Here is a 13823-nt window from a genome sequence, read left to right as displayed (position 1 = left end):
GTTCTGGATCAATTCAATCTATAAGCAAATCAGACTTACGCGCGAATTTTTTAAAAAAAGAAAAAGAAAATATATATTATTTTTTTCAATAAAAAATATACGATCATAATAAGCAATTGTACTCTGTATAGGTCTACTCCATACCAAGATCTACTATAGGCCTACTGTATCTATATACTTTCACGTATCTGAACCTTTTTGTTTCTCAGGTGTGAAGGGGAAATGTCATGAGGGACCAGGTATCAGATCATTCAGGGTTCCTAAGCTTTACCTCAAGCTCCCCTAAAATGGCCACTCTCAGGCTATAGGGCAAATAGGACTGATCTGTAGCGGAGTGGCACTTTGCTACTGCATGAAAACATGTATTAATCATCCTGTGACTTAATATTATATTTATGTGAAACATATAGCCCTTTATACAGTGAAAATATTTAACTAGTGCAATTATGGTAATACTAATAATAATAATAATAATAATACTAATAATATGTTATTTACATGTACTGTAAATATAAACAAAATATTCTAGCAATGAAAATGTTTTTCCACTTTGCAGACCTGTTTTGGGACCTAATGAATGAAATTAGTTATTTTAACCTTTTGTGTGTTTTAAGTTTGGTACACAGAACAAGTGTTCTTGCCATCTTTCTTGTAATATTTACATTGTTGTATAAATATTAATTTATGTCTCATTTGAGAATTGGTAATTCTGAATAGAAGATGTGGCTGTCTGATGATCTACCACTGATGATGGTTTAAACCAAAGAGACACCACAATTCCACACTTCTGCCAAAAAAAACCTTGTAAATACTTAGATAACTTTGAGTATATACTAAATAACATATACCACAACTTAATTCATTCAAACTGACTTTTTTCTAAAATAATTGGTCTATTTAATATTCATCTTACAGCAAAAGTCAGTGGCCCGGAAACATATTGCCATAGTGAATAGCCATTTAATTTCTGCAATACTTTCATTTAACGCCATTAATTTACTTTTGCTCTGCATGATTCTAAGGTGATTCAGAGTGGTCTTTATATATACTGACAAACAGACGTAGAGCTCACTGCAGAAATACCATTCATTTAATTTACACAGAAAAAAACTGTCTTTAATCAGACTTTGTCTTTATAAGTTAAGGTCTAGTTAATAGGACAGGAATTCTTGAAATAATGTTATCATACATAGTTGATTCAACCAAAAAATGTCATGATTTTCTTTATCCAGCATATCTCTACATTTATGGTCAAATACGGAGTGGAATAAATATATTAACATATATTCATATAGTAAAAGGTCACCTTCCAAACTACATTTCTAAATACACATTACACTGACACACACAAAGAAAATACATAAAGTATACTTTACACTTACTAATGAAACATACCCATCATATTAACATAAAGTCATATATCTTTGTTTTACATATATTAAGACATGCAGTGCATACAAAGAAGCTATATTACTTTCAGATTTCAGTATAGCAGACATAGCACATGGGTCATTTTAAGACTAGAAAAATATTCGCCTAAACTGGAGTAAAACCTGCTGTTGGTGCATTCTCAAATGGGTTCTTTGGCTCTGGGATTTTGAGACTGGATTACGCGGAATGCACTTGTTCTGTACATTATATGGATGTGTAAATCAAATGGAATTTCATCAGTATTTTTATAGAGTGTGACAGAGACAGGGATACAACCCTAATTTATATTAAATTCATAACTTGATTTTAAATACCATCCACTGGGAGATTTTTCTCACCCAATTTAACCCAATTTAACTATGCGTTGTTGACTTTTTTATTATAGACATTTTGTAATCTTTTATTTTCATGACTTCACACAAACAGGTAATGAAAATTTTAATAGTTAGGTTAAAGGGCTGGGAAGAAAAAGTTTTGTAAAGTGTTATAATAAGTTGTATATGGGTATTTTTTGTAAAATTGAAGCATTTTCTTTAAAAAAAAAAAAAAAAAAAGATGTAAAAAAACCCAGAGCCAATGAACCTGCATCTGAGCAGGTTCTGCAATCTGAGTTTCTTGGCGCCCCCCTGTGGACACCTGGACATGCTTCACATGTGGCTCCTAGAGTAGCCCCCGGGACTGATGGGCCAGTTGGATCCAGCGTACCGATGCTTTAGGTTTCCATAGTTATTAGCATTCTCCCCAAAGGTGGTTCCCATCACAGGGGCCTGTACAGTGCCGTCAGGGGCAGGCCTTTCATTCTGTGGGACCAATGAACAGACATCACTTTAATTCTTTTAATAACTGTAATTCTATCCTCCATTTCACCATTTTTCCCAAACTGTAAGAATATACGCTACATGGCCAAAAGTATGTGGACTCCTGACATCCAATATTTCATCCAAAATTATGGGCATTAATATGGAGTTGGTCCACCCTTTGCTGCCGTAACAACCTCCACTATTCTGGGAAGGCTTTATACTAGATGTTGGAATATTGCTGAAGGCATTTGCTTCCATTCAGCCAGAAGAGCATTAGGGAGGTTGGGCACTGATTGGGCGATTAGGCCTGACTCATAGTTGGCTTTCCAATTGATCCCAAAGATGTTGGTTGGCGTTGAGGTCCAGGCTCTGTGCAGGCCAGTCAAGTTCTTCAACACCATTCTTGACAAAATAATGTCTATATGGACCTCACTGTGTGCCTGGAGATATTGTCATGCTGAAACAGGAATGGGCCTTTCCCAAACTGTTGGGGAAGCACACACTCGTCTAGAATGTGATTGTATACAGTAGCATTAAGATTTGCCTTCACTGGAAATAAGTAGCCTAGGCCGAACCATGAAAAACACTTTTGGTCATATAGTGTATTTATGCCTTTCAAATAAGGTTGGAAATATGCACATAAACAAGCAAAATTATTTAATTAATATCCTTGTTTAAGTATGATTTTGCACTACACAGAACTGAGTACAGCATGTATTGTTTTTCAGGCTCAGTATTTATTTTGATATTTTTTTTGCAGATTTCAGTTATACTTACCTCAAAGATATGGGCAAGTAGTGTGGGCATTGTTGTATTGTTCTTGGATCCACTGCTGGCTGGGAGGTCCATTTTCCCCATAATGGTTGCTACTGAATCCTCCAGCTGAAGAACCTGCCTAACCAACCTTCAACAGACAAGACAAAACAAAACAGCTGTTATAGAAAAGCAGATGGATGAATATACCACAGCAATGATCCTTCAATGAGAAAATACACAATATTATACTAAGCTATGAGAGCACATTTCTGAAAAAGCTTTAACATTAATAGGTCATTAATAATTAATAATTATTTAAAATATAGGAAATGTTTCAAAGTTCATTTCACCTATTTATGCTGATTTGGATCTCCTGTTTCAGAAAAGGTGCCGGTGTTATTGTTGTTATTATTAAGCTATTTTGAAAATGTGCTCAGTTTCATAGATGAGTTTAATATCATTGTTTTATTCTTTTCATTGCTAATATATGATTTAGTACTTTCCATTTAATTTTATATTTCTTTTTGGTCTTATGATTTGGATGCCAAAATGTTTTTTTGTTTTCTTATTAGTTTTATACTGTAGGTATGAGAGGCATTATAAGAATTTTTTGGATATTTCATTGAACAGATCAGCGTGAACATGTTATTTTGACCATGTTTTTTTGTAATTAAACAGAGAAAATATGTGCTTGCCTTAATATTCAGAAAAGAACCGCTTTCACCTTATACTTACTGAATACACGCACATCTTATTTAATATTTAAGAAGACAGAAATGTACATACATAGTGAACTCCTCCTGGGACACTGTGATTCCTCCATTACTGTCGCTCTGCCCGTCTTCCTGCTCTTTTGCGTGGGCCAGCACCTTCTTACCATAGTGTTTTCCAAGGGTGTTTATCTCAGCATTTAGAGCATCCTGAGCATGCAACACACAAAATAATTACAGCTCTGTCTAACTAGGCCCCTTCTCCCAGGCTATGTTACAATTATTCATAAAATAAATAAACATTATTTGTACTCTGTCCCATAACACTGTTAAATACAACAGAGAAATAACTTTAATTGTATTGCACCATATATAGTGCATAAGTACATGTGCAATCGCCAGTCTTCCTTGGTGTCACCATAACAACTGTCAGCATCTAAATCAAAGTTCAACCACATCACAGCTAATTCAGTACAGACAGCAAGAGAACCCCAGTTTATGGAAGTTTCTCCATTTTCAACGAATTAGGACAACAAGTAAATATCTGCCTCAGTGAGTTTTCCGTATGATCTTAATCAGATGTTGTGACCAAACACACTAACTAGCTGACTAGAAAACTGGGCAGTAGTTAATTAGCTTGCATGAAATAATAAATAATAAAGAAGATTTTGTGACATAGCAAGAAAAGCAATTTTAACTCTAAAATGCTGCACAGGTAATAATAGCAAATTTGTCTGACTATAAAAGTTTTTTTTTTTTTTTTTTTTAACAGGTGCAAATACAGCAATACCCAGGAATTTTGATGACAGAGCCAGTGCTCTCAGGTGAACATATCCGAAAGCACTGGTTATGTAAAAAACAAATAGGTATTTTTCAGCAACGGTAATGTGTTGCAGTATGATAGTGACCTATTGAAAGAAGTTGCTCCATTGCCTGTCAAAAAATGTCCACCAGATTGAACATTTGACAGCTGCGTACTGCAGCTGTACATCAGCCGATAGGCTACAGTTTAGGGTGGGGTCACGGTATTTTTAAAATGCTGCCCATTTGTGGACAGGCTGCTGCTGCCCTGTCCACAAATGGGAATGAACTACAGAAACTCCTCCATTTACATGCTTTATGGATCATATGAAGCTGTCAAGGATTTGCTGTACATGTCTACCAACCCTTTTCTCCTTCAGCTCGCGTTTCATATTGGTCTGTTCCTCCTCATCCAGAATGTGGTTACCATCACGATCAAATTTGGAGAACGCTGCTGAGATCTCACTGTCCGCATGGCCCATTCTGAAGGACACAAACAATTTAGGCATCATCACCTTTACCTACAGTACATGGATGGATTACCAGTTCTGTGACAATAGTGAATTAAGAAATAAATAAAATATTTTAAATGGTAAAAAATGGCCAAGTATGTGGACACCTGACATCCAACATCTCATCCAATATTACGGACATTAATATGGAGTTTGCTGCTATAACAACATCCTATATGGAACAGGAAAGGACCTTCACCAAACTGTTGCCAAAAAGTTGGAAGCACAGAATTGTCTAGGATGTCATTGCATTAAGATTAGCCTTCACTGGAAGTAAGGGGCCTAGCCCAAACCATGAAAAACAGCCCCAGACAAATGGGTGTCCAGATACTTTTGGTCATATAGTGTAAATGTTGCTACAGTAAAGGAATGGCTGTTGTGCTTAGTAACACTGTGGTCATTGTCCAATTCTCAGACATCCCTTACTTACTCTTTCAGGGTTTCTCTGAAGTCTTTAAACTCTAGTTCCTTTGATCCTGATTGTAAGGCCTTCTGCACATCAGTGATTCTTTCCTTTTTGAATTTAAGTTTCATAAAGGTCTTCGTGTAGCTCTGAAACGGAAACACAGTTAAATAAATAAGTATTTTTAAAAATGTTTTTGAAAGTTGTTATACACATAAGTTTCATAAAGTTCTTCGTGTAACTCTGAAACAGAAACACAGTAAAATGAATAAGTATTTTAAAAAATGTTTTTGAAAGATGTTATAAGCATGTTAGTAAGTTGTTTCATGCAATACCTGTTTTATTATATCAGTAATCTGGAGGTCATCTGTCTCCTTGGACAGCTCCTCCTTGACCTCTGAATATGTGTCATTGATGATGGCCAGGAACATATTCTGGAGGACAGAAATAACGTAATTATTATTGAGCAGTTTCTTTTGGCTCAATGATTAATTACTCATTTTTTAATGTGAATAATAAAATTACTTACCAGCAGCACAAAGAAGACAAAGAACACATAGGTGACAAAATATAGGGGTCCCAGAATTCTGTTGGCTTGGTCAATGGCATCGTAGTCAAAATCTCCTAGGATAATTCTGAACTGGGTGAAGCTATAAGACAGAACATGACATGCTCATCAATGGAGTATACTGACCTTATTTTATGTATTTATCATTGTAAAAGTTTTTTGTCATTTGGGGGAGGGGTTAGGAGAGGTTGCTTTCCCTCAAGTTGTTCATGTTATTTGTTTTTATTAATTCCCCCTCTCTTAAATATATCTCAGGAGAAAGTAGGTTGATCCTCTTACATGCATTTCACAAAGGTACTGAAGGACTCCACCTCTGTTCCAAAGACCAGGTATCCCAGCTGAGCATAAGCGAAGAAGACGATGAAGAACATGATGGCGAAGCCCAGGATGTCCTTGGCACAGCGTGCCAGCGTGGAGGACAGCTGTGTCATTGTCTTATTGAAACTGATGTACTTGAACACCTATGGAGGGGCAGCCAAGCATCACAGTGTCACAGTTTCTAATAGACATACACAAGTCAAACAGCTGAAGTGGTAATTAAGCTGACCGCTGATCATAAGTCTAGTTTATTGGTTGACTGTTTTATGAGAGTACGGGTATCTTAGCCAAATGTAACAGAACATTTCATTATGTTTGTTTGCTAGAGGACATGCGAAGAATAATGTGTAAATAATATTAGAACCTTCCCACCCACCAACCAGAATTATATGGGAAGAATATAAGATCTATCTGTGGAAAAGCACATCTACGGAGATACTATACCTTTATCCATGCAAAGAATAAATTCATGGCATTCATGTTGTTGTACTGGGTTTGCCAAAATGCCAGAAATTCAAAGTCTGCATAAATATCTGGCTGTTCCAGCAGCTTTCCCAGTAATTTATCCACTTTGATGGTCCGGAACACATTGAATATGATTGCAACAATTGCCAGCTGTGGAAAAAAAACAATTTATTGATTTGAAAATAAATCAAACAAAACAAAAATTTGGAATGAATTGCTGATATATGTGATGATGATATATGTGACATATGAAGACTTGTGAATGCTTTTTACCGGGGCACCACAATCACAGTTCCACACAGCCTGCTACCTGCATTCAATGCATAGTAAATAAAGTCTTCATAAAAAATCAGCGAGATGACAATCCAAATTAAACTCATGTAATGTTGTTTGTCATCAGCAGAGGGAGCCCAATGTCCTGACTATTGAGGGTGATTTCCAGTAGTCTCAGAACCCAGATGGTAAGATCTGGAGAGCGCCTATACTGTAACAGCAATAGGCACTGCAAGGAACATGACAGCTTAGACACTGGTTAGATTCTTAGAAGGCAGTTTGTGAAAGTGTGATATATAATAACTATGCTGCCCCTTAGCCTTCCCATGTAAAGAATATGAGATTTATCGGTGAAAACCACCTCCAAAAAAGGAAGAGTCTGCTTCTAATAGCAGAGCTACCGGACACAGGCTGTACTGCCACAGTCTTGATTTGTATCAGGGCACAAAGCATGGCAGTGCACAGAAAACAATCGCTTTAACCAAGACTGCCTGGTCTTAGTGAGGTCTGTACGCAGTTTGTCCTTGGTGTGGTGTCTGTAAGGTTTCTAGCTTGCCTAGCGTACCAGGTGAGGGCTTTGTGTGATTTAACTCTTCTGTCCCTCTAACCAGGTTTTCTCTATTTGAATACTTATATTTCCTTGCTATCAGTAGTTAACTCATTTGGTGTGCAGTGGGTCAAAGCCATGGATGTGTGTCTTAAGAAGAAAGAGAGGGGAGCTGGTGCCTCTCTCACCAGAATGACCAGCACGTCCAGAATGTTCCAAATACTTGAGAAATAGGACAGCTTGTGTATGCGTATCTCCAGGGTCTCCTCTACCACATAGTATAAGATGAACACACAGAACACCATTTCACAGCCAATGATGAAGTAGTCCCAGGTGCTGATGTAGCGAATCAGCTTCACTGTCCTGATCTGATAAGATGGTATTGCCCCTCCACTGGCTGGAAATTCAACGACTAGGCTTAAGAAAAAATAACATTGTGTTAAAATTTAGCCTTTTCTAATAGAAAAAAAATATTGCAAAGTTTCGCTCAACTGCTTATTTGTTGTGATTATTGTACATTAACAAAAGGTAAAGAAAAGAAAAAGTAATGCATATTTATACTCTTCTTTGAGAAGAGGGTAGCCCCCAAAACTCCTTATTAATGATACAGTATCAGAAGTTCTAACCTGATGACACAGAATAGATTGATGTTGGCATTGTAAGCAGAAAAGTCGATGAAAACCACCCTGGTTCCACGGTCCAGCCACAGGTTCTGTTTCAGCTCCAGTATCACTGCGGCACTTTCATCCTTGGACATTTTGAGGTCCTGGTAAAAGCCGCCGCCCCCATATGTGGTCAGGATGGCCCAGTGAGAAGAACCCTTCAGCTCCTTCTCAGTGTGGTACTGCCAGCTGCATGGGAATCAAAACATCCCTTTATTTCGCAAATGTCTATTTGTTTCTCAACTTAATAAGCAGTAATTTGTTATAATTGTCTACAAAATGATCTACACAACTGAGAGACAGAGAGAGAGAGAGAGAGAGAGAGAAAGAGAGAGAGATAACATTCTCTCTAAAAAGAATAAAATAAAGTGAGTCATCATATATACATATATATATATATATATATATATATACATATATATATATATATAACACATTTTAGAAAAACTAGTCTAAAACTAGTCTTTTTAAAAAACCTGTACTATACAAATTTGTTTTTATTAGAATAAATGTAAAATCATGTGTTCTGTTCTTCACACCTTAATTAATGTTATTTGTTTCTTTTTTAAATGTTGTGATTATTATTATTATTATTATTATCATTATTATTATTATTATTATTATTATTATTGTATGGTGGGTCATATCATAAGTGTTGCATGTTGTTTATGTGGTTTCCAGGTTTCTGTGTCTTACATGTGTTGCTTTGGCAATGTGACTCTAGTTTTCCTGCCAATAAAGCAAAGAAAAATTGAAATTGAAATTGAGAGAGAGAGGGAGAGAGAGACAGAGGGAGAGAGAGAGAAACAGACAGACAGACAGACACTGGCAGACTACTTGCAGAGATTACTCACGCAGTTCCATTGATGAGGCCAAATGCAGAAGTGTCCTCTTTCTCGGCGCTGTAGACATCGTAACAACCTGTGATGTTTTGCCGGAAGTCTTTGTGCACCGTGCAGGAGTTGTTCACCACCTTCAGCTGCCTCATTCTGGGGACTCCCAACAGCAAGTTTTCATAGTAGATAAAGGACTGCCCGTTGAGCTGCGCACTTGACTGCAGCGACTGCTCGTTGTACCACTTTGTCCAGTAAAGCCCATCCAGTAATGGTCCCTGTGCATACTTTTCAGATAGAGGAAATATGCATACAGTTGATGCACAACATTCATGGTTAATTATGTAGATTGCATATGTATAAGAGCTACATGTATACTGCGATTAACAAATTTTAAGGGCCGAGCACACTTTAAAAAATGTTTATTTTTTTTAACATCAGGTGAGTTTTTCTTTGTGTGCAGAAGTCGGCTCAGGCTTGTCACATGGGATGTGTGGATAAACAGACACACAGGCTATATGTGAGCAGCTCACTGAGTGTAGATATACATGTCGTATATAAATCAAATATTTGCACACACAGTATGATAAACAAATTTTCAGTGTCGAGAGAAATCATTCTACTTGAAAGGGATGCTGAAAGACCATCAGACTCAACAGTCATTAAATGTTAGAGGGCATCCAACTTTAGTTGTCTGACTGGCGTAATTATGGGAGGCATAAGATTCAGTTTTCTTTCACTGATGTGGCTGTTAAATGATAAAGGTATGTGTTATGTGTTATAAAATTAAATAATTAAAAAGCTAAATTGGCTTATCCTGTCCAGTGTAGGGGATTATCAGAATCTCTTTAAGGTTTAAAAAATATTGAGGCTCTTCTGTTTTTGTAATCTCATAGCAATTTACTCTATCCATAAATGGGAAAAACTAACCGCCATAAGCCTGTGATATCGTCATCATCATCCTCATTATCATCGTCACTGAATCAGTAGAAACATGATACTTACATCCCAGAAATCTCCCATGTCACTAATGGACTGAAATGTAACGCCACTCGCACTGGGTGTGTTCACAAACAGATCAGTCATGGCATTATTGTAGTAGTAGGCGTTTGAGCTGGTCATGCCATACGTCACTGAAAGGGAAATATCCGCATTTTACCAGGTAGACATCAATATACTGAGAATAGAAACATAAATAGGTTTACATATTCACAGTGTTAATACAAATGATATTAATGTGCAAGAATACACGTCATAGTGTCAGACACATTGTACCTCTGAGGTAATTTATATAAATAAATAGAAACTTTTGAAGGCATTTGTAAAGACCGGGTAATCAGACTTTGCACACGCATGTAGTGGTAGCCATGCTGAGGAGGGAGATAAGAAATGCCAAATGTTGGCTGCATTCAGGATGTGTCACATAGTGACAGATATAGGCAATAAAACCGCGCACTAGCAGTCCTGGCAGTTTGTTATGAAACAACCAGAAGGATTCACACAAAAGCTTCCGCAAACAATGGTAAATCCTGCCAGGACAAGGGGACAGCAGAAAGAGACGCAGGCCTACTGTTATCAGTCAAAAGCAGAACAAGCGTGTTTGTCTTCCATTCATCCTCAGTGTTTTGCTACACAATGCCATGCTTTTTATACCTCATCTATGGAGGGTGGAGGATGCAATTTGATACCACCGAAGGCAGCAATGTCCAGATATAGAGCAAATAATAAATCAGGAGATAATGGCACTTTATCTTTTAAGAAAACACATTTACGTTCAGGTGTGCTTCACCAAATTTCAAAAGTATCTTTGGCAAATGTTATTTGGCTGCTTTAAGTTCTGTACGTCATTATGTATTCATAACTGATTAGTGACTACACAATAAACCACACAATCTCAAATTTGCTCAGAGGCATTACTTACATAGACATATATCCAGGAGGAAGATGATGTAGACCATCAGCTCTCTAAGAGTAGTCTTTACAAACATCTCCCGGTTCTCTGCTGTGTTCTCTGTCAGTGTGGTTCCCCACAGTCCTGTCACATGCACAAAAAATCCTCTTTAAAAAGATATGCACATATAAGTATCCAGTGAATTTTGGTTTATTTTCCCAAAACCCTAATGCAAATGTGTAGAAAAATCTGCATTAAGAACAAACACATGGTCTGGGGTCATTTAAATTATGGACTTAACGTTTTTCAAAATGAAAACAAGTTTTTTTTTTCTTCCCAAAGTTTGGTTAGTTCACCAACTGCTAATATGAAAGAAAATTGTTTGCGCTGAAAAATGCTGGCATTTAATCTTAAGTGAAGGTTAAGGGCAAATACTGACTGAATCCATGCTCATGGGAGGGCAGTCCTTTTTCTCTCTTAAGAATCCTAAGTTTTTAAGTTAAGACAAACCTCTTGAAACAATAATGAAACTGTAATGTAAAGTATTACGAAGCAAATGTTTTTACAAAAGAACATTTCTACTTATGACCATTTTTCTATGCAGAAATTAAGTTAATGCAATCATTAATTACCTTTAATTTCTGCATATATATCTGTTTTTGACTTTAGTTTCATTGTTATTCCAGGTAAATTACATGACAGCTCATACTCAATATATTCTGAAATAATATTAACATGTTCGAAAATGTGGAATAACATTTTTTTCTGTCCCATTAATAACATGTTTTTACTCACTCATAATCTTACATGTACTTAAGTTCCAAAATAAATAAAATACACAGCATTGTACATTACTTTTCAGGGAAAAATAGAACTACACTGTGCAATAAGTAAGACCAAAATTTTCTTGCAAGTAACGTGCAAGTATATTCACTTGCTTGTGCCGGTATTTGAGCCCAAGCACATATATTTCGATACTGTACATATGAATAAATGCAGCATTCTTACCGCGCACTGCTCGGGTGATGAAAGAACAGCATCCAGTGGATGGTTTCCCCTGGTGGTCACTGGGGCTCTTGGACTCAGCAGCCACAGGAGCAGGCAGGTCCAGCTTACATGAGCTGCCATAGGGGTTCGCCAGAACAGACTTTGGGTTGTAGATGGTGCTTAGGGGCGAGAGCGGGGGGGAACGGCTGTACCCCAGGTTCACTATGCCTTCGCCGCCCAAGCTGTCCAATTCACACTCCAGCGAGGGGGTGAAGTGACTCTCTGCCCGGTTGTTCAGGAATGAAGCCTGCATTATGTTCAAAGTGCGGCAGCTGCAGCAGTGGTAAAGGAATAAGTGTGAGACTGTACGAGGTCAGTGAGGATTTCAGTGCAGATTGTCAGCGAGCTGCACGTGCAAAGCCTTTATACAGCCAAAGACACACAGGGAGGAGTTTACCCTGGTCTCCTAGCAATGGGCTTCAGAAAACTGGCCTGGCTCTGTACTTAGTGTGTGCATGTGTGTGTTTATGTGTGGGTGTATATATACACCCACACACACACGCCCACACACACGCACACACACGCACACACATATATACATAGGTTAAAATACAGACAAACAGCTTTAATTTGAGGGCATTAACATTGCAGCCCTTTTTACACATATTCAAAAATTAATTGGACAATTGGCTGATCAGCTGTTTCTTGACCAGCTGTGTGTTGTTGCATCATTGGTTCAAACACAAGAAACCTAACAAATAGTCTAGAGTAGATACTGGGTGTTGCATTTTCATTTGGAGCATTTGCACTTCCTCTGGGCATCTTCATTTCTCCCTACTTGACATCAGGGTCCCTGTCATCTTTGTTGTTATTAGTCAGAGTGTCACCTGTGTGATATTTAATATTAGGCTGCCACTCAGCTCCTGAATAAATTCAACAATAGCCAGGCTTCATTTGATTTGTTGTTTTTATTAAACAGGCTATTCATTGTTATATTTGTTCCATGTTATATGTTACATTATTATACAAAAAAGCATCTTTTGAAAATGACTACTCAAAACTGTTATAATTTTAATAATGTGAAAGAAATTTAGATCAGGAGCAAAAATATGTTTCTATTCTGTACGACCTGAAATATTAATTTTGGATAATGTGGCTTTATGTGTTGGTGAGAATGACAGCAGGTGACATTTTTTTCATACTGATCCTACTGGTAACACTCTATCTCTGTAAATATAACCCCATTATTAATGACAGCAGAGTCATGAGGGTTATTAACCAAATTGACTGTTGATTTTAAAATTGCCTCATCTGCACCTTTATATTATATGCCCTCTCACATCCTTATGCAGTGAAACAGGGTTGTAATTCTCCAAAATTCAGAGCAGGTAAGTAGAATATCAGTGTTCGAATCCAAGAGATAAAGCAGCCCTAGGGGACTGCAGGAGTCACGGCCATGTTTGCATGACCTACCACCACTGTAGGAAGGACCCAATCAGCCATTGGCTGTGAATGGAAATGTAATGTATGTAAGTATTATGAAATGTCGCCTCCTAAAATAATGCGTATATGATGAAATACTGTCCCATGGTATAATACATATATGATAAAATATTCTCCAGTATAATTCATGGAAGTGATTAATTGTATGTGCTGACATCAAATTCATGTCAACCCCAGAACATAATAATTAGATAATAATATTATTGTGTAAAGTGTACTGTGTTCAAAATTTCCATCTGCTTAAAATAATTAGTTATCACAATTTTAAAGATTATTTTGTCATTTTACTGTTGAAATTTAATTCAAAATTTAATTTAAAAAAATAAATGACTTTAAAAAAAATTACATTATGTGTTAGTGATC

The 13823-nt window shown here is 37.0% G+C and overlaps 1 protein-coding gene across 1 annotated transcript; it reads right to left on the bottom strand.

Moving 5' to 3' along the window:
- Positions 1-992: 992 nt before the first annotated feature.
- pkd2l1 (polycystic kidney disease 2-like 1) lies at positions 993-12460 on the bottom strand. The gene is made up of 15 exons (XM_035399885.1): positions 11979-12460; positions 11001-11114; positions 10085-10212; positions 9101-9366; positions 8211-8435; positions 7773-8001; positions 6744-6914; positions 6261-6442; positions 5943-6063; positions 5749-5847; positions 5441-5562; positions 4864-4981; positions 3774-3907; positions 3009-3135; positions 993-2231 (listed from the first exon to the last, which is right to left on the bottom strand). The coding sequence occupies exons 1-15, from the start codon at positions 12268-12270 to the stop codon at positions 2079-2081; spliced, it is 2481 nt and encodes an 826-aa protein (XP_035255776.1). The 5' UTR covers positions 12271-12460; the 3' UTR covers positions 993-2078.
- Between the last annotated feature and the right edge of the window lie 1363 nt (positions 12461-13823).

This window comes from Anguilla anguilla, chromosome 18 (assembly GCF_013347855.1).
Source record: "Anguilla anguilla isolate fAngAng1 chromosome 18, fAngAng1.pri, whole genome shotgun sequence".
Classification (NCBI taxonomy): Eukaryota; Metazoa; Chordata; class Actinopteri; order Anguilliformes; family Anguillidae; genus Anguilla; species Anguilla anguilla.
The sequence above is the reverse complement of the archived record's forward strand: the minus strand, read 5'-3'. Positions and strand labels throughout refer to the sequence as shown.

Bases quoted from the DNA above. Each gene is read 5' to 3' on its own strand.
- pkd2l1 (XM_035399885.1), bottom strand. From the start codon at position 12,270: ATGCAGGCTTCATTCCTGAACAACCGGGCAGAGAGTCACTTCACCCCC. The intron at 11,115-11,978 runs GTAAGAATGCTG...TGCATGTGACAG, and splicing joins CATCACCCGAGCAGTGCGCG to GACTGTGGGGAACCACACTG. The intron at 9,367-10,084 runs GTAAGTATCATG...CTATCTGAAAAG, and splicing joins ACATGGGAGATTTCTGGGAT to TATGCACAGGGACCATTACT.